The 19,481-nt window shown below is 31.2% G+C and overlaps 1 protein-coding gene across 3 annotated transcripts in view; it reads left to right on the top strand.

Moving 5' to 3' along the window:
* DACH1 (dachshund family transcription factor 1) overlaps positions 1-19,086 on the top strand; it is a 475,837-nt gene extending 456,751 nt beyond the window's left edge. For all 3 annotated transcript variants that reach the window (XM_031958462.1, XM_031958461.1, XM_031958463.1), the window contains one exon: positions 16,329-19,086. In XM_031958462.1, the coding sequence (XP_031814322.1) occupies positions 16,329-16,366 (38 nt within the window). In that variant the 3' untranslated portion in view covers positions 16,367-19,086. The remainder of the gene's footprint in view (positions 1-16,328) is intronic.
* Positions 19,087-19,481: the final 395 nt, after the last annotated feature.

Raw genomic sequence — 19,481 nt, 5'->3', positions numbered from 1 at the left:
TATTATCCATGCTTTCAATGATTGATAATGCTTCCTGGGAGACAAGATCAACCAGACTGAGTGTACAATGTTACCAAGATACATAAATATTTCAAATTGACTTTTATGTTGCTTTACCTTCTATCTCTTCCTACTACTTTTTTAATGATTTCTGTCCCCCATTCTTTCTCTATACTATAATTCCCAGATTGTCTTTGTCCTTAATTACCTTAAAATTAAACTAATTAATAAAAAACAATCCAAGATTTAAGAAACTAAGATTGTGAACAATAGAATGAAAATTAAAGCTACGTTCTGTATTTGTTATCCATTCAATGTAGAATTCTCCTTTCATTTGGAAAATATTCTGACTTAAATTGTATACATATCATCACTCACAAATAATTGCCATTTAGTTATCTCCATTCATTTGTCTACATAGTTACTGGCACACTTAAAAAAAAAAAAAAACTGCTTAATGGATTTTCCCTCTTCCTATTTTAATCTTGGCAATTTGAATACTGGTTGCCAAGTTCTAAGTAGATACAGTATGCATTTTTATATTGACTGGGCAATGAGATTTAAGTACAAATAAGAAATGATGGTGGCTAGTTTTTAACTCTCATTTGTTATGTAACATTATTTATTACCTTTTATTATTATAATATTCATATCTTCATAATTATTATCAGTGGAGAAGGAATTTTATGACATGTATACCTACACTTCATCAGTAAATATATAGTAGTCCTTTGTTTAATGTCATATTTTTTTTAATTCAGCATCTATGGTCTCAGCAAAGGAGATTCCTATTCACTTCCACTGATACAATTAGTGATTTATTTATACAATCTCATTTTGCAGGATTCTTATCTCCATCATTTATTAATTTTCCAAAAAGAATCTATCCACAGCTATTCTCTGGGAGAGATTTGTGGATAATTGTACAAATTCAGGCCACTGTTACCCCTTATTATATGACTAGTCACCTTTTTTGATCATATCTGTCTCAGTCATGTATTTACTATGCTTTTGATCATTGATAGCATGGTTCAATCTGCCTTCTTATATCCATTATGTATCCTTCCTTTGCTTTTTTGGGTTTATCCCAATTTTAATTCTTCTCAGATTAGGAACTCAATATTCCATAGCCATATCCCATTATTTGGAAAATATTGGTGTCAATAAAAATGTTGGGGTCCAGATTAGTTTTATATCACTGAAAATTATGTAGTTTTCCAAATGTAATTAGGCCTACTTTTTTTCCTTTTTATTTCTGGGCCTTGCTTATGATCCTTTTCAAATCCCTGTCCAAAGTCTGAGTCCTTAGAAATTAATGTAACATGTTACTCTTCCAACTGCATATTGGGAAATAAACATTCTTCATCCACTTGAATTGTTCATTGTGTATTATTTGAATGGTCATGGACTTAATTGAGAAGTTCTTTTAGTATACCGGCACTTGATAAACTTAGCACAATGTCATTTGTAAACAATATTTTTTGAGGCAATAGCATCATCATATGGAATAGTTTCCATTTGCTTGAATTTTTGTCTCTTTTGGAAAATTAGAAAATACATTCTTCAATGTCTTTAAAACTGTTCTTCATTTAACAGAATCATTCTCTCTCTCTCCATATATATGCATATACATACACACATATTTAGTGAGATATTGATGTTCTTCTTGAATTCATTTTCTTCAGGCAGTTAGGCAGTCAGTAAAAATTGATTGTTCTGGGCATGATGTTAAGTTCTGGAGATGCAACGAAAAGTAAAGAACAGTCCCTGCCGTCAAGGAACATTCAATATAATGGTTGAGAAAATATGCCAACATTATTTTTAAAGAAAACATATAAGATATACAATGGAAGGAACAATTCAGAGGGAAGTATTAAACAAGAACTTTGGGGAAAGACTTCATGTAAAAGATAGGATTTTAGCTGGGACTTTGAGAAAACTAGGGAACTTATGGTGAGGAATGGTGAGGAAGAGGGAGAGATTTCAAGGTATAGGAGACAACAAGTGAAAAGTCTTGAAGTCAAGAGGTAGAGAGTATATTTTGAGGACATCAAGAAGACAAATGTCCCTGTATTTCAGAATAAATTGTTGGTGAGAAGTAAAGGAGGATCATGGAATACGGAAAAGGAAGGGTCAAGTTAAAGGGAACTTGACAAACTAAACAGAGGACTTTTTGATTTTGGAGGCAATAGGGAACAAGTAAAGTTGATTGAATAGGAAAAGGGTGTGTAACATTCTTAAGCTTGTGCTATGGCAGAGCAGTTTGACAGCTAAATGGATGACAGAATGGAGTGGGGAAGAAACATAAGTCAGAGAAACCAATCAGCAAGCTATTTCCAGATATGACAGAATTAGTGTTTAGGCCAAGGTCATAGCCATGTCAGAGAGAAGGGGATATATATGAGGGGTATGTAAAAGTAGAAGTGATAGGATTTGTCAAATGATTGGATATAGGTGGCTCTTAAGAGTGAGTGAGAGTACAGGATGACATCTGGGTTTCAAGCTCAGGAGACTGGGAAGATGATGGTACTATCATATTTGAAAAGTTAGGAAGAAGAGAAAGTTTGAAGGCAAGAGAAGATGATGATTTCATTTGGAACATATTAGATTCAAGATGACTATGGAAAAGAATTTATGCTCTAGATATACATAATATACTATGGTACATCCACTTTCTTATCTAGCACATTGCTCTAAATATGGTGGTTCTACTGTTACTAGAGAATTTTCACTGTTACTTTCTTGTAAAACATTAGCAATGTTATATTTCCTATCCCTGTTATTCTTTCATTTTCATTTCTGATATACCTTGATTCTGAAACCAAGACTTCTTTTCTTATCCACGATTTTTTCTTGCTTCTAAAGTAATGGTATTTAAAATATTTAACCAAGAATTTGATGATTGATGAAAGTTTTGAGATCTTTTGACTTCCCTACTTCAACTGTTCTTTTGTAAAAGTTGAATATCTTTAAAAAGGGGAGGATCTAAATTGGGTATAAATCTTATATTTACCTTATCTTATTTCTAAGATTCAATTGTTTCTTTTAAAAAATTGGTCAGCTTATAGCTATTATAATTATAAGTAGTAGTTTTTTTTTCTCCTAAATTGGTATTAACTTCAACTTTTTCTCTTGCCAGAATTTAATGATTCTTAATAACTTATTCTGAGTTGACTCCAAAAGTAGCAGTATTTTCTTCCTTTAAGATAAACTTTAATTTTTGTATATGATTTTTTCTAGAATTTAACATGTCAAATACTTTTTTCCTACATGAAAATATTCATGATATCTAAACGCAGACATTTCTGAAGAAACTATCTATAAGTGCTTTTTATTTCGTAGTCTCAAATCATACTTTCAACATTTTCACCCATCATCCAACTATGTTCATTTTTCCATTATAGTTACTGAATACAAAAGCTATAGTAGCTTGGTTTAAATTTTTTTTTCAAATTTTTCATTCAATTTTTTTAACTTTAGCAGGTATCATATAATTTGTGACTATCTTCATGGTAGTCTTAGGAGATGCCATATAATTTGTAACTATCTTCATGCTTGTTCATCCTTCAGTCTTGCGTTTATCATAAATCCTCTACAGAAAGATGATAGGCCTATGACTGTACCTTGGTCATTTCCTTTATTGGCTTGTCAAAAGAGAATCACTTAGTTATAACTATTTTAAAGTTGTTGCCTTTAGTTATAACAAGATTTTCAACAAAAATATGGTATGATTCTTGTAAAAATCTGTTGCCTTGTTGAATATAGGGGAGGAAAAAAAAAACTTTCCCATATAGAGTACCAGTAGTTAAATTATTTTTGATTAAAAATAATGTAGTTTTTAGCATCCCCTTTCTGCTTTTAGGCTATTCCACTAATATCATTGTAAGAGCAGGAAAGGGTCATGTAGCCATTTTGTAGTTTTAATCTGTTTCATGGATTTTTATAGACAAATAATTCACCATCATTTGATTCATCATAATAGTGATTAGTCTCTATTTAAGATGGTCCTTATTAAAGTAGTATTCAAATATCTTTCCAGCTTTTTTGAATTGGTTAGAGTCCCACTCTACTGGCATCTCTATAGAAAGTTTTATTCTATTTCCATACCATAATATAGCGTCAGTATAGAACACTGATTGAAAATTCTAGTTATGGATTCCAGTTTGGGTGATTACACTCATCTGATATAGATCAGAATTCTATGGCAATGGATTACCTCCTTAGTACTATCTCTAATGAGATTTTGTGCTATGGAACACAAAAATAATGATCTTAGAATATTTGATTTTGTCACCAATACCTTTGTGACAAAATTGGAGTTTTAGATTTTTTTCATGCATTGACCTCAATCTTATATTTTAAAATTTTAATACAGTCCAAATATTGCAGAGAATAAATGGGATTAGGAAAAGTTACCAAAAAAAGCTGGCTCCACAAGGCCAGCTAGAAACTAATCATTAAAATAAAAGATAATAGGAGAATACAGATTTAGTTGGTGATATTGTTAGTGAAGTATAAATACTGGGAGAAAATAAACAAAAAGTTGGATATTAATAGAGGTAACAGTTTAAAATGAATCCAAAGATTCCAAAGCCTTGGAGAAATTGTGATGTCATTATTAGACATTTGAATGTTACAAAAGTTTTAGTGTGCTGGAAAAGGCGTTTTGTTTTTTAATTTGAAATAAGTATTAAAATGGATATGATCAGACATCTCTATATGGGGAATTCAATCTTGACTAAGAGTTCTAAACTACAGATATAATTTTTGGAATCATTATTGTGTGCATAGGGGTTGAAGCTATAAAATATTAATTGATAATTCTTCTCGAAATGAATTTACTTAAAAACATTTAAATAATTTCAGTAACCTGATGTTGTCATTGTAGTGAATAAACAAGAAAAAATGCCTGGCACATAGTTGGCACTTAATAAATGTTTACTAACATCACCATCAAAATAATAATATAACAATAATTTTGAGAACAAAGCATATATTCAGACCCCAAAATGGGTAATTTCTTTTGTTTTGTCATCCTTATTTGTAATACATACTTTCAATAGTTTAAGAAAAGTAGGAATAACATAATGTGGCATTTTTTTTCATGGCACTTACAAAGGATGGATTACTCAGCATTGCATCTGGTCTAGGCAAAGAAGTGTAATAAAGTCTGGACCAAAAAATTTACAGTGCTAGTTTATGTACATGAAATTAGAATACAGATTGCTAAAAATATACAATGGTATATTAGATAATTCATATTTTGACTTATTTATTTAGCATCTCTGTTGATTCTGCAGATTTTGCCTATGATAAACTGTCAATGCAACTCTTGCATTAAGAGACATGTATTTTTCATGAAATTGTTTCATATGGCAATATGTTGGCTACCAGGACTTTCAAGTAATCAAACTATGTTGAATAGAGTCATAAACTAAAAAGCAACAATAATTTACTTTCATTCTAAGCTTTCCACTCTGTCACATAGATATTCTTTGTAGTCACTGTGGACAGTATAGTACAGTATTTATAATTTGACAAATTGAAAATAAGAATTACAGTTGTTCTTCAGTCTTAGCAGCTAAAAATTGCTTATATAATAATGTATAGAATTATCACAATAAAGTAGGTATTATACCAAAATTATGCTAGCCCTATACTATATTTTAAAATCTTAAAACTCTGTATTTTTATGTCATTTTTTTTGAGTGAGTGTTGCATTTGGAAGTAGTTGAATGCTTTTTAAAATGTTACCTTGTTTTAAGAACTCGTGAACTTAGCCATGAACTGCTGAAGCATATCATTCACTCCAGATAGATTGTCTGGATTTCAGTCATTCTTTCGCAAATAGCAAATCAGTTAGTTACATCATGGTATCATGCTGCTTAGAGAGGGAAAGAAGGAAATATTTTTTTCAGAGTAGATAAATTAATATTATTTCAAATGTTAGAAAACAAAGATTCTGGTCCAAGGCAACTTTGGATTAAATCTAAAAAGGAAAGAAATATTACAATTTTTACTTATTGGAATCCACATTAATACTTAGGGGAAAATATCATAAAGTACCTGCTCCTGTTTTGACTTAAGCCTAGGATGAGTCTCAGAAGCCTACATTTAATTCACTATGTAGTGATCTAAATGGCAACATGAATTAATTTCATTCATGTCACAATTTCTAGTGATGGGAAAATAATGCATTGCTGACAGTAACCATGGCCACAAGCCATTAATTCTAATGGAAATAATGGCCTATGTTACCATAACCCAGTGCAAAATTTCACAATGAGCATAAACTACACAGATATCCGCAATGTATTTGTCTAATTTCTCAATAGATGCACATTTATTATAATATAATTTGAATGGGTAAGTATACTGTTTTAGTATTTGTTTTATTAAGTTATATTTTAAAAATGTGGCATGTTCCTGAATTATGGAAAAATCAACACTTATAATTAATCTAATTTATAACCATGCAAAGAGGAATTAGAAGTTGTCAGGGTTCTATATTTTTAAGGACAAGTTTATTTTTCTTAAATACAAAAATGAATTTGACTTATGTGTTTGCTGTAAAAGTACATTGATTTTCTTCCCTAAGCCTTTAAATTCAAGGAAAAATAGAAACAATTACTTGATATCATCATGGTTAAGGTATTGGAATTATGAGTTTTTTTTCTCCGTAAATGATGTACAACATGCTGTACAATTTCACATATATGCACTAACTTCCAAACATAGTATGAAATCTAAAGGGAACAAAAGAGATTTCTTTTCTCCTAGAATCCCATAAGTCCTTTTTAATTTTCTATATCACCTTTCTAATGCCACAATTTCTAGTCTTCTTAATGACTTAGGAACACCTTCCTGACTGGAAGTACACTATAGCTGATACTAGTAGCACTCTAGACTTTTTTTAAAAAGCATCTTTGAGCCTCTAGGTTAGGAAGAGATTGTGATTAAAGATGGTAAATATTGAGTTCTTTTGAAGTCAGAAAATATTTTTAAAAATTAATTAGAACAATAAAATATTAAAATGTAAAATACTAAAACAATAAAAGTGCATTTCAATTGCAATTAATATCCATTAGTAAAAAAAGAGAAAACCTTGTCATTTCCTAGATTCATGTACTGTTTTAATTCGATTGATTTCTATTCTCTTCTTAAAATAATCAAAGAAAGTGAAGGAGGAGAACCCCTTGCTGTTGTGTTGCTTTGAACATTCAAAACTAGTAGTAGTAAAAATAGAATTTGTATGTTAAGGCTATTGAAAAAAGTATAGTTGAAAAATGATAGAAGTTTAAGTACATAGTATCTATATGAAAGTGTTAGGTGATTATATTTGTAGAACAGTTAGGTGGCACAGTGGATAGAGACTTGATCCTGAAGTCAGGAAGACTTATCTTCCTGAGTTCAAATTAGGCCTTAGACAGTGACAAGATGTGTGATCTTGGCCCAGTGATTTAACCTTGTTTGCTTCAGTTTCCTCAACTATAAAATGACCGGAGAAGAGAATGACAAACAACTCTAGTATCATTGCCAAGAAAACCACAAATGGGGTTATGATTGAACAACAAATGCAATAATCACATAAAAAGTATGTATATATTTGTGCCACAATTTCTTTAAAAGTATTTACCAATTTATATAAGTATTGGTATAACAAAATAAGTGAAATTGTGAAAAAGTGATTTTCTTTAAAAAATATGGAGCATGTTTTACTTAATGTATATAATGAAAATGATCTCTAAATCTATGAAAAAACTTTGACAATACTGCTTAATATATTTCATTATGTATTCAATACTTTCAAAATGCACAGCTAAACTAATATTTATTTTGCATGACATTTAATTTTAAAATGTAGCTGAAATATTTGATGGTTTTTCTGGATCTGTGACCTTAATATTTGATGTATTCTTGTACCTATTGCTAACAGCAATGCCTTCCTGCCTTCTCATCCTATGAAGTTCTAAGCCATAAATTCTCTATAGTGGCTCCATTTAATATACCGGAAGGTATCATTGGCACTAAAGAGCCTAAAGAAGAGTGAATGTAGACATCACAGAAGTGAAGACATTATGGAATTTTGAAGACAAGATATTAGAAAAATCTTCAAAATATTTATAGCCAAAATAATGATGTATAGGGAAGAAAAGGACAGGTCCTAAGAAAGGAAGTACATCCTGGATCTTGGTCACTCACTAGGATGAGAATGATGAAAAGGTGACATAATAATATGATACAAACTTCAAATGATTAAATGCTGAATGATAATTGCCCAGTAATGTTCAACAACATGTAATATATGAACTTCTCTTTCTTTACTTTTGAATATGAAGGAGTGAATGTAGGAATGGCAGGAAATGTGGTTATCACTATAGAGGCTTGTCAGAAATTTGATGTTCTCAGTGGAAAGCTAACTTTTAGTTCAATGATCTGTGACTGTGTTCTGACAAAATTTCTCTTCCCTCACCTCTGATAATGGAGGGTTAAATATCACCAGAGTTAAATATCATTAGGTTAAATACCCGGTGATTTTTTGAAAGATTTTTGATGCTTGTAGTTGGAAAATGTTCTCTGTCATTGTGCCCACAAATGAGTGATCGAACACTGATGAGACTTTAAAAATTTGAGTACTATATCAGACTCATATCTAATTTATCACTCACTAAATATATTTCATGTGTTAAGGTGTATGTTGTTATAATATATGGAAATTAACTGTGTCTATCCAATAGAATAATTGTAAAATTAAAACTATGAAATATTTTGCAAAGTAAGGGAGGAAGGCCCTTAGTAAAATAAAATTCTAACATTTTGTTGTATTATTATACTCTACATTTTCTGCATTCATTAAATCCAAAGATGTTTATCTTTTGTCCTTATGAAATCAAGATTGGTATAATGAATCAGTCTTTCTCACAGTAAGCATAGACTTTTTGTCTCAGCTTTGCACTTTGATGGCAGTGACATCTTCTCACTCTAAAAATAATATTATAATAACTATGAAATAATATTTTCTTTAATTAACTGCTTCCTCTTGGGGTTTTTAGAAGAGAGTTTATGAATTGACTAAGAGTCTTCCCATCTGTTCCTATCTGTTTGCTTTTATTTTGACTTCCTTTTATTGACTTTTCAAATACCACATGGATTGTGTCCAGTTGGATGTCACTCCTTGGTCTTTCTTACTTTGCCTAAGATACCAAAGATCTTAGATAAACTTTCTCATTCTTATACTAAAAAATGTCTTTGCCTAATACTCTCTATCATTACTTGCTGGAGATCCTGTGAATAGTCCAACTTGTACAAACTGTTCTTTGAAAGCGACAAGATGCCATTTTTAATAAAACAGCTTTATAATGGAAAATGAGATCATAAACCCCACAAATTTGACTGATATGGAGTTCTTTGGGGTAATGATATCCAAGACAGGGGCAGAGTTTGGATTTATATTTGTTTGTATTATATTTGCCCCCTTCATTTCCTTTTGAGAAATTTTGCATATCTTTTCAACAAAAGAAAAGTTGCATTCTTTATTAACATTACTACATATAAGCAACTTAAATTATTCTATTTCAAAGGTTATTTTACAATGATTTTTGCATAGTCATGTTGGTATCAAGCAATTATTATATGTTTTTTAGCGTTTTTATCTTACCTTATTAAGCTACTCAGCCCCTATTATTGTGTTTCAGATAAAATCTATTTTTCTCTGCTTACCTGTGTTTATTAGATAAAATATACACATAATATAATATTTGGGAAGAACTTAAATAGAACATTGTAAGTAATTATAAGTGGGGAAACTTAAAGTACTCAAGTAGATTATTTCCTCTTCTCCCTCTATAGTCTCTCCCTGTCCTTTAAAATAACTGGCTGGAACATTTATATTTGGCAGGTAAACATATGTGATTTGAACAACACTTTTTCAGGTAAATTTTCTTGCTACTCATGCAGCCAGATTAGAAGTTGAGGAAAAAAAATCTTAAATTTTTCAAAAAAAACCTTTTAATACTAGAATATATCTTCTAATTTTAAAATAGAAAGCTGCAATCTATTTTAAGAATCTATTTTTGAATATCCTCTTAGTTTAAAACAAAACTCATGTGATATAACAATAATAATAATAAATTAGGCAAATGAAAAAACCAGGCATACATAATCTATTTAGTGATCTAAATTTCCCCCCACATGCTGAATTATAGCTTCAAGCATCAAGTCAAAACCAACTTCTAAACTATTAGGAATTTGTAATTTAAACAGTTTCACTCAACCCCTACTCCCAAATGCTTTTAATTAGAAACGACTTTTTAATTAAGTACTCCCATACACAAACTTTAACTTGATGATTTTCCTATCATACCAACCTCCTGTAGAAAGCCAAATACTAGTAATGCCAAGGGAACAGGCTGTTCTTATATTTCAGGCATCAAGAGACTCTCTTTTATAATTCATGACCTTAACTTATTCCAGTGAGGCCTACATGACCTAAAGAATGTCACTGCCACCACATGGATTGCATCGAGTTAGGATCTGCAAGGTGAACAATCTGAACAAGGCTTAAGAGATCCAGCTGTCCTCTGTGGCCTATGAAAGTCAGTGCCAGTGTACAGCCCCCCTTCTCCCCCTCCACCCCCCGCCCCAGTTGTTTAGTTATTTTCAACAAATTACAGTTCAATAAAACATTTCCGCTTCAGCTTTGGCTCAATACAAACTCTTCCCCTGGCCCCACCCCTGACTAGTGTAAATATAATCAGATTGTAAAGCAAAGAAATTGATAGAAAGAGATAGAGAGACAGAGACAGGGAAAGAAAGAGAAACTCTGTGTGCGCGCGCGTGTGTGTGTGTGTGTGTGTGTGTGTGTGTGTGTGTGTGTGTAATGGGGGGGTGGAGGGTGTGTGGAGGTTCAGTGAAAGGTACAATGAGTGAAAAATGGCCTTTAAAAAAAAAAAAAAAGCAAAAAAACCCAGCAACCTCAGAATTCGCAGATACAAATAACAGATCTTTGAATTACGATTCCCCCAGCCATGGAAATGCTCAAGTCATTCCAGTGGCAATTTCTGGGTATGCTGCTTGTTTTGACAGTACCTTCATTGTGCCCCCATGACTTCTGTAGCTGTTTGAAGAGTAGGGGAAGGAAAAGGTATTGGATCTGTTATTATATAAAATAAAAACCTGGCACAGTTTGAATTATGAACCTATAATTCCTTCCCAGGGCTTTTGCCACTAGCTTTTCACTCTCATGGTTTGTCATCAGAACCCTGAGATAGAAGTATAGTGCTATAATTCAGTTGGCTGTTCTTAATTCTCTGTGTATGTCTATATGATGCTATTTACTATAGGTCCCTGGACCGATATAACTCTTTGAGAAAAATATAAAGCTAGTTAAAGCTTCTTTTCTTTTTAAAGCCATTGAAGTTTCTAGGAACATGTTTTGATATGGCTGAGGAAATAGTAGGGTAGAATTGCTTTTAATGTTCAATTTAGTATAAAGGGCTAGAGACAGTCCTTTCCCCCTTGCTTTTTCCTACCCACAACATACCTTTTAAAAGATTAAGGTAGATAGGATTCAACTGCTGAAAACCTCTGAGGTCTAAGTATAACTTAATTATGAAAGTTCCTTAACTGTACCAATGTTGGCAGGTGGGCTCGGTTTATAGCTGACATCTTTAATGTTTGATACATTTGTCCATCTGTTAGACACATTAGTCAAACAAGTTAATATATGACATATCTATATTAAAAAGGACCTGATTACTGTTTCAAATATGGGATTCATATGGAGTATTTCAATAACTTCAAAATGTTCTTTGTCTATGAGGCAATTAGGATGCTCATAATAAAAAAAAAAACCTGTATGCTTCTTTTCTATTTAATATTATTTTAGAAGTAAGCATGTTTTATTTTAGATGAATTTTTAAGAAATTCCAAATAGAATATCAGATATCTAAATGTTTTATTTGATTTTCTCTTCTACCTGTCTAAAAGTTGAGGCAAAAATTCAAATTATTTAGAGGCAAAATTCAAAGAAAACTACTACCCCAACAATTTTAAATACAAAATATATACTTATAGGATAAGATAGCCTCAAATTAATTTTTACTATGCTATTTTTGGTGAAAGAACTTTGTATGTATTAGCACATAGGCAAGATCATTTATTTTTGTAAATAACTCTTACATAACTTTTTTCTGAAAGTTCTATTTTTCTATAAGAGCCATGCAGATTTCATATTTTAGTCAATGAAAAATAAAGTCATCACTCTGTTACCACTATTCTTTTGGCTTCTTAAATGCATATTTAATGTATTACTTTTCATGTGTTCATTGCTTTTTCCCTTAGATTTGCTCAACCATTGCAGATGCTTCATGCATCACAGAAGAATAAAAAGCCTTTTTAAAAAAGGCCTTGCTTAATTTCTTTTTTCTCCCTCTTCAGTGCACAGGCGATACAAAGAGAACAGAGACCACTGATTTGGTTCCATGAACAAGCTTTTGCTATATATCTCTATAGACAATGGAAAGAACTGTTCTTTAAAATGACCTGACTCAGGAGGGACGATTGGAAGACTAAAAAAATACATATGAAAGAAAAACTAATACAGGGATTTTTTTTTTTAAAAGATGCTGATCAAGATAAGGGGAGAAAATAGAATTACTGGGTAGACTTGAAAGGAGAAAGAACTCAAGAGAACTGATGGAATCAATCATCAAGAAAAAGAAAACAAACATTTTCTAAAAATAGAAAGATTAGGTTATACTTTTGTCTATCTATAATTCTCTACATACATGTGTGTAAATATTTACTTTGATTAACAGTCACATATGTACATATTTATCTATATAAATGTTCTGATGCTTTTTTTTTTTCATTCATCTAGTTAGTATTTAAGCTGCTATGGAAATAAATAATAGATTAAAGTTATTTTCTGAAAGTTCCCTAAATTTATCCAGTTGAGAGTAAGACTATGAAAAACTGAAATGGTAATCAGCTTATCTTTGTAATATGAAATTAGCCTTCCTTCCAAATATATATTTTAATTGAAATAATAATTTGAAAAGAAGTCAATATTAGTTACATGATAAAGGAAAGATAGAACTGGACAAACAGAATTTCTGCCCCATAGGTCAGTCAAGGGAGACATAAAAGAACAATTTAGTCCATTGTTTGAATAACATAAACATTGGTCTGCAACTAATATGAGCAGGAGAATAAACATTTTTAAAGTAGAATCCAGATTCTAGGTTTACATATCATCCAAACCATTTTGATGGGCTTCTTCGGTAGTCCAAAAGATTTGTGATTTCCTTGGTGTGCCTTCCTTCTAATGAAGTATAATCACAACTATACCATACTTTAATAGTTACCACTTCCTAGATGATTAAAGTCTCCCAAATCATTAGTTTTTTTAGCCCTTTCTGCTTGGTAAGCTTTGCCAGATTTTTTACTGTGTTAGAAATCTAGAGCTGAAGTTCCATGCTCAAGTGAAGCTTGGGAACAGACTTTTAATAAAAATTGTGTCATATGTTGTTTTTAATTAATGTTCACTCAAGAAGGGCCTTGTGTTTGTATATTATCCTAGTAATTATGGATGGCCCATAGTCAACATTGTACAAAGTGACAAACTGAATACAGTATAATAAATTTAAAAGAAGATATTAAACTTACCCCCCCCACTTCCTGATTAGTGAGCTCCTTCTGTATAATTTTTTAAAATTCTTTTTTTTTTAGTAATATGTTTTTCCATGCCATTTTTTTGGTCAAATAATATAATTCTGACCTAAATTTTTATCCTGTGTTATTATTACTGTCTGCATGTTATATTCAACATTTTATACAATGAGTATAATTTATTTAAAAAGTTATTGATTTTCATTGAAAGATAGTATCACTATTACATTATTACAGGAAAGCAAAACAAAACAAAACAAACAAACAAAAAAAGCTGATCCTCTTACTGCTTGTTTTCTTCTTTTGTAATTGTTCTTGATAACACTTGCTTTTTAAATAGACATAATTCTAAGACATTTGGAATTTTGGAAATAATTAAATACAAGTTAGATGAATTTTTATCATTACAAATAAATGTGATGGCTATAATATAGAGAGATAATGACACAATGGATAGAGAGCAGGCCTCAGAATCATTAAGACTTGAATTCAAATCTTCTGAGTATGAGTGAATTCATTAATTTCTTAGTGCTCCAGCCAACTTCTGAAAAATAAAATTAATTACTCAAATTATCTTTATGACTTTAGTAGTCTGTTATTTTCTGGAATTTGCATATATATCATAATCACACTAGAGAAATAGACAATAATTAAGTTGAGGATTTTTTCATTAATCATGCTGTATATTATATGGCATTTTATATCACAGTTCAGCTGTATGCAGTTCAGCAATTGTGTGGGATATTATTTTTTTAAGTTCTTTGACACATTGTTAGAAGTTACTTAAAAGCAAAGATCATCTCTTTTTCTTGTATCTCTTGCAATGTATAACACAATGTTATATGAATATAAAAACTCAATAAATATCGATTGGTTCATATTCCAAATCAATTTCATTCCATGAATATTTGTTAAATGTATGTGATTTTAAGTAAATTCAATAAGTCAATTATGGAGCAGATCTATAATCTAATTCTGATAAGGAACTTCCAACAAAGAAATTTTACATGAGTTATATGGTTAATGGTATCAGATGACCTATTCTGCTCTGTAACCTATTAGATCCAGCAATTTACAGGTAATACTACAATTTGTAAATATGCTTACATTAATATTACTAATGTTTCCTTTTTTCCCTTTTTTCCATTGATTATATAAAAAGTTCATTTTTAAAAGTTCATTTTTTATTTTATAAATAGTAAATTAGAATGTTCCTTATCATTTAATTATTCTACAACAAATTGTTCCTGTTATATATGTGAAGTTTTGGAGAGGTCCTAACCTTTGAGGACTACTCTTAATGATATTAGTAAAATGTTGTGTTTACACTTCTTAAACGTCATGAATCTCAATTCAAGAAATCTGTAGGAGGCAGCAATTTGTAATTGAAAGGATACTGGACCAAGATTCTGGCCCAGCTATTGCTACTAATTAGTATGTATTAGGTATTGCTACTAATTAGGAGTAGTGTGCATTAGTATGTGACCTTTGACAAATTAATCCCCTTAGACTTCCATTTCCTCTCTTATAAAGTGAGGGAGTTAGATTAGATGACCTCATATCTCTTTAACTCCCTTTTTTGGTTGGTTTGTTTGTGGATGTATATTGTCTTTTATGATTTGGTGTTAGTGTGCATCTTTTCCTGGCATTCTGGGGAGATATATACTCTATATTATATGAGGTTAAGTTCTCTTGCCTTATACCCTCACTTTTTCCCCTACTTTTCCATTCTTCTTAGATAATGAATATACTCGGTCTGAGAGAAGAAAAATTCTATGATGGAGACAATGGTCTTATAAATGATCACAAACTAACATACTTTTGTAGACACCTCTAAGAAATTTAAAACATATTTGTATAAACCTAAGAGAAAGCCCAGTGGTGCTCAGTGACTCCCAGTGTACTCTATACTTGATCTTATGGAAGAGGTATTTTTTTTTCTCTCATTTAAACTTACTAGAAGACTTCTTCCTTCCTACAAAATCATGTTTTGTCACATGATAGAATAGAACAGTTTCACTCTATAAAATGGTTAAAATGTGCCCAGAGAGCTAGACTTTTATATTTCCAAGTGTTTATTTTCTGTAGCTTTTCACATAACAGGCTCCCTTCTCTTTTTTGTTAATTGAGTGTTAAAAATGAGTGGTACTTGGATCTTAACAGAATAATTTTTCTTTTGGGGAAAAAGTTATAATTCACTGTTACTGATGAAATAGACTAAAGCCATTCATAGAAAATGCCTACAAATATGCATAATGGTAACATTAAATGGTACCTTTTAACAATGCAACTAAAATATAAGTTGGGATCTATACCTTTTGTGATAGAGATATCTGTCAGTACATGCAGGAAGAATTTGGTTCCTTAAGCAAAGAAAGAGTAATTGTCATTCAACAGCAAATAAAACATGCATAAGAAAACATTGTTTTCTTTGTGTCCTGGCATTGGTACAAAGTCCAGCATATACTATAAATATAGGGGTGCTAGGGGACATACACTTTTGATCTTACAAACCATGTCATTATTGGTCTGATTTTGAAGGTATATTAAAGATTGCATCAAAAACATCAACTTTTCTTTGGATTTTGCATATCTATGCTTCTTCCCTGAGTATATGTTTAAAAGATTTTTTTTCTTTTTTGTTTGATTGCTTTTAGATGGACGACTTTATTTGAAAACTACTGTCATGTACTGAATCTTTCCCGTTGAAGAAGACTGCACTATGGTAAAAAAAACAAAAACAAAAACAAAAAACAAACTCTGCAGTAAAACATTCATCATTGGGAAGTACAGAGAAAACAAAATGTTTTCACAAAAGACTTCTTCATCTTTGTGCATCAATGTTCTTCAAAAGTTTAAAGCTTCTACCGAAATATCCTTCAGTGTTTCTCACTTATGGCTCAAGCTAGAGACCCTGAGAATGTTTGTAAATGTGCAAGTATCCTTCTTACAATTAATTACTGCAACTTTGCTGCTGGACCCTTGTATACAGAATCACAGGCAGGCCCAAACAAGGCCTAGCATTGTTTTTTTTAATGGAATGAAAACATTGTACTCCTCTGACAATTCTGTATTTGAGCACATCAAAAGAACCTTCCAGCAGTGACCTCCCAAACTTACAGACTGTTGTGTCCTCCAGAAACCAGCAAGACCATTCTGAAAAGAACCTGTAAGGGGGCATGAGAGGATAACGAAAAAATAAAAATAAATAAATAAGTAAATTAAGAATACTATTCTGTTATACTGAATTCCAACCTTACTAATTGGGAGTTTTCTCCTGAAGAAATTTTTTCACATATTTCCCAAGAGACTTATATACATGGATGCTAAATAACAGCTAAGTAAAAATTTATGTAAGTAAAAAGAAACACCAAACTATTTTATTCTTCTCAAGGCCTCTTTTCCTGAAAATAATAGGTAGGGCATTAATTTCTCATTCTTAACTGGTAGGGGTTAATTGGGGGGAGGGAGATTTTACTTCTTATTCAAACTGTTGGTCACATGTACAGTATATAAACACAAACCACACAAGGAAGGTATTATGTATGCAGTAGAATACTAGAGTTTAGGAAAATGAAATTTTAGAAAATATGTTTTGTCACCCTGTTGGTCAGAAAGACACCATTCTAGTTTTAACGCATGCAGGCATGTAAATATTTGTCCTGGAGTCACAGTATTAATGAATGAGATCTTAAGCATCTGGTGACATCAGAACTCTATGTCAGCCACTGATTTGTAAATTGAACCCTGGTTAGTGCCCTCAACAGCACTTTGGAGAACGGATTGTGGCTGAGCAGCAAGTCGAAACACCAGAAATATTTTTATATGTTAATGTCATATTACGTTAATGTTGCTGAAAAACAAAACCTAACAAACACTTGATGTATCAGTCCAATACCACGTAGCGCGGAGTGATAAAGTTGAAGTCTGTTGTGCTACCCTCCCTCAAACTGGGGAAAGGTAGTTATGTGTCCTTTTCACTGTCTTTCTGAAAGCTACAGTATGTGTTTTCACTTTTGTGCAGATAACTGGAAATAAGCTGCAACACAGTGCTTCTAGCATAATTAAGTTAGTTCTCTTGGTTTTTGTATAATTTGGGATTACCCCTTTAAAGACTGATTTTCATGAATCAGCACTGTTACTATACTTTTGTGATTTTGCTTTTATATCTTTAAAGTTCTATGCTCATCAAAAATTATTTATTACATGAAAATATATCAAAACAATAATGTCTAAAATATCTAACAATTTTTGGAAATATAGTTCAATTGGATATTAAAGTTATTTGATCAAAAATTCAGTGTTTTATAAATTCTAGCAATGAGCTCTTATAATTTTTAGGTCTTCCTTGAAATATTGGTACACATTTCTTTCATGTGGCCCATCACCAATTCACTTCAGTCTTTTTTTTTTCTTTTTTTTTTTAAAACAATAAAAACACAACAAATTGTATATACAAGCTCACATTTTAGCTTGCTTAAGAACAGGAGCAATATGTTTTCATTTAAAATATTGTTACTAAATTCTCTGTAGGAACTTTGTTTTCTAAGCATGTTTGTTCCATCACCCTTCTTGTCCTCTTTGTTGCCTGAGCATGATACCCTATATTCTAGGTTTATTTTTTTTTCATATACAGTCTTTAAAGGGTAACAGTTTCAGAATAGAATGAACTTGTGGCAAGCTTTCGAATCATAGATATTTGGAAAGAGAAAAAAAAAAGCCTACAGCTGAAAATATGTAGTAGCATCTGGCATTCCTCTGCTCCTTGCATAGAGTCACCTGTAAGTAGATTTACTAGTTTTTAAATATATGCTTTCCACACCTTTGAGAATGCCTCAGTGTTTGATTTGACATAAATGGAAATGTTCACAAGGATTATGGGGGGAAAAGCTATCAGTTATATGTTAAGAAAGAAGCTTACTAACTTGGTGTAAATATTACAATTCATGAAATGTTACCGTAAGTTAAGGGTTTTTTGTCCCTCTTTAGTTATACAGGTTGGTTTGTTTGTTTGTTTTGCATAGATGATGAATAAAATTGTGCTCATGTTATTGTTTATATGCTTTTGTAATCTTAAAGATATTAATGTCTAGTTGTTCTATATTATAACCACATTTGCGCTCTATGCAAGCCCTTGGAACAGAACATACTCATCTTCATGTAGGACCTATGAAAATTGTCTATTTTTATCTATATATTTAAAGTTTTCTAAAAATGATAAAAGGTTATTACGAATTTTGTTGTACAAAATCTGTACAAAAATCTGTTTTTACATCATAATGCAAGAATTGGAAATTTTTCTATGGTAGCCTAGTTATTTGAGCCTGGTTTCGATGTGAGAACCACGTTTACTGTTATTGTATTTAATTTTCTTTTTCTTTTCAACAATCTGCTAATAAAACTGTCTGAAATCTCTCTGTGACTTTATTTACTGTTCATCTTTATTAAATTTTGTGAAATGTATAACATTGGAGGAATATTTACTTTCTAATGGGAAGCATCTAAAAACAACATAAGTCAGCTCTTTGCAATGTGCAGGGAACAATGCTCAATGATTTTATTTAACATGCAACTGCTTCTATCTCTAATATGAATTACTGTGGTGAAAAACATCATAAAAGCACACTCTGTGGTTATTGTTTAACAAGCAGATTTTCCATATTTTGTTTCTTGCCAGCTAAGCAAACTGCCCACATCTACATGATTTATTTATGTACATTTCTCAGTTTATGAAGCTGCTATTTGTACCTTTTTCCTTTATATTCTGATATTCCCAGGATTCTTATTTCACAAAGCTTTATGCTGAATAA

The sequence above is a fragment of the Sarcophilus harrisii genome, chromosome 3 (genome assembly GCF_902635505.1).
Source record: "Sarcophilus harrisii chromosome 3, mSarHar1.11, whole genome shotgun sequence".
Classification (NCBI taxonomy): Eukaryota; Metazoa; Chordata; class Mammalia; order Dasyuromorphia; family Dasyuridae; genus Sarcophilus; species Sarcophilus harrisii.
This window is presented reverse-complemented; position numbering and strand designations above follow the sequence as displayed.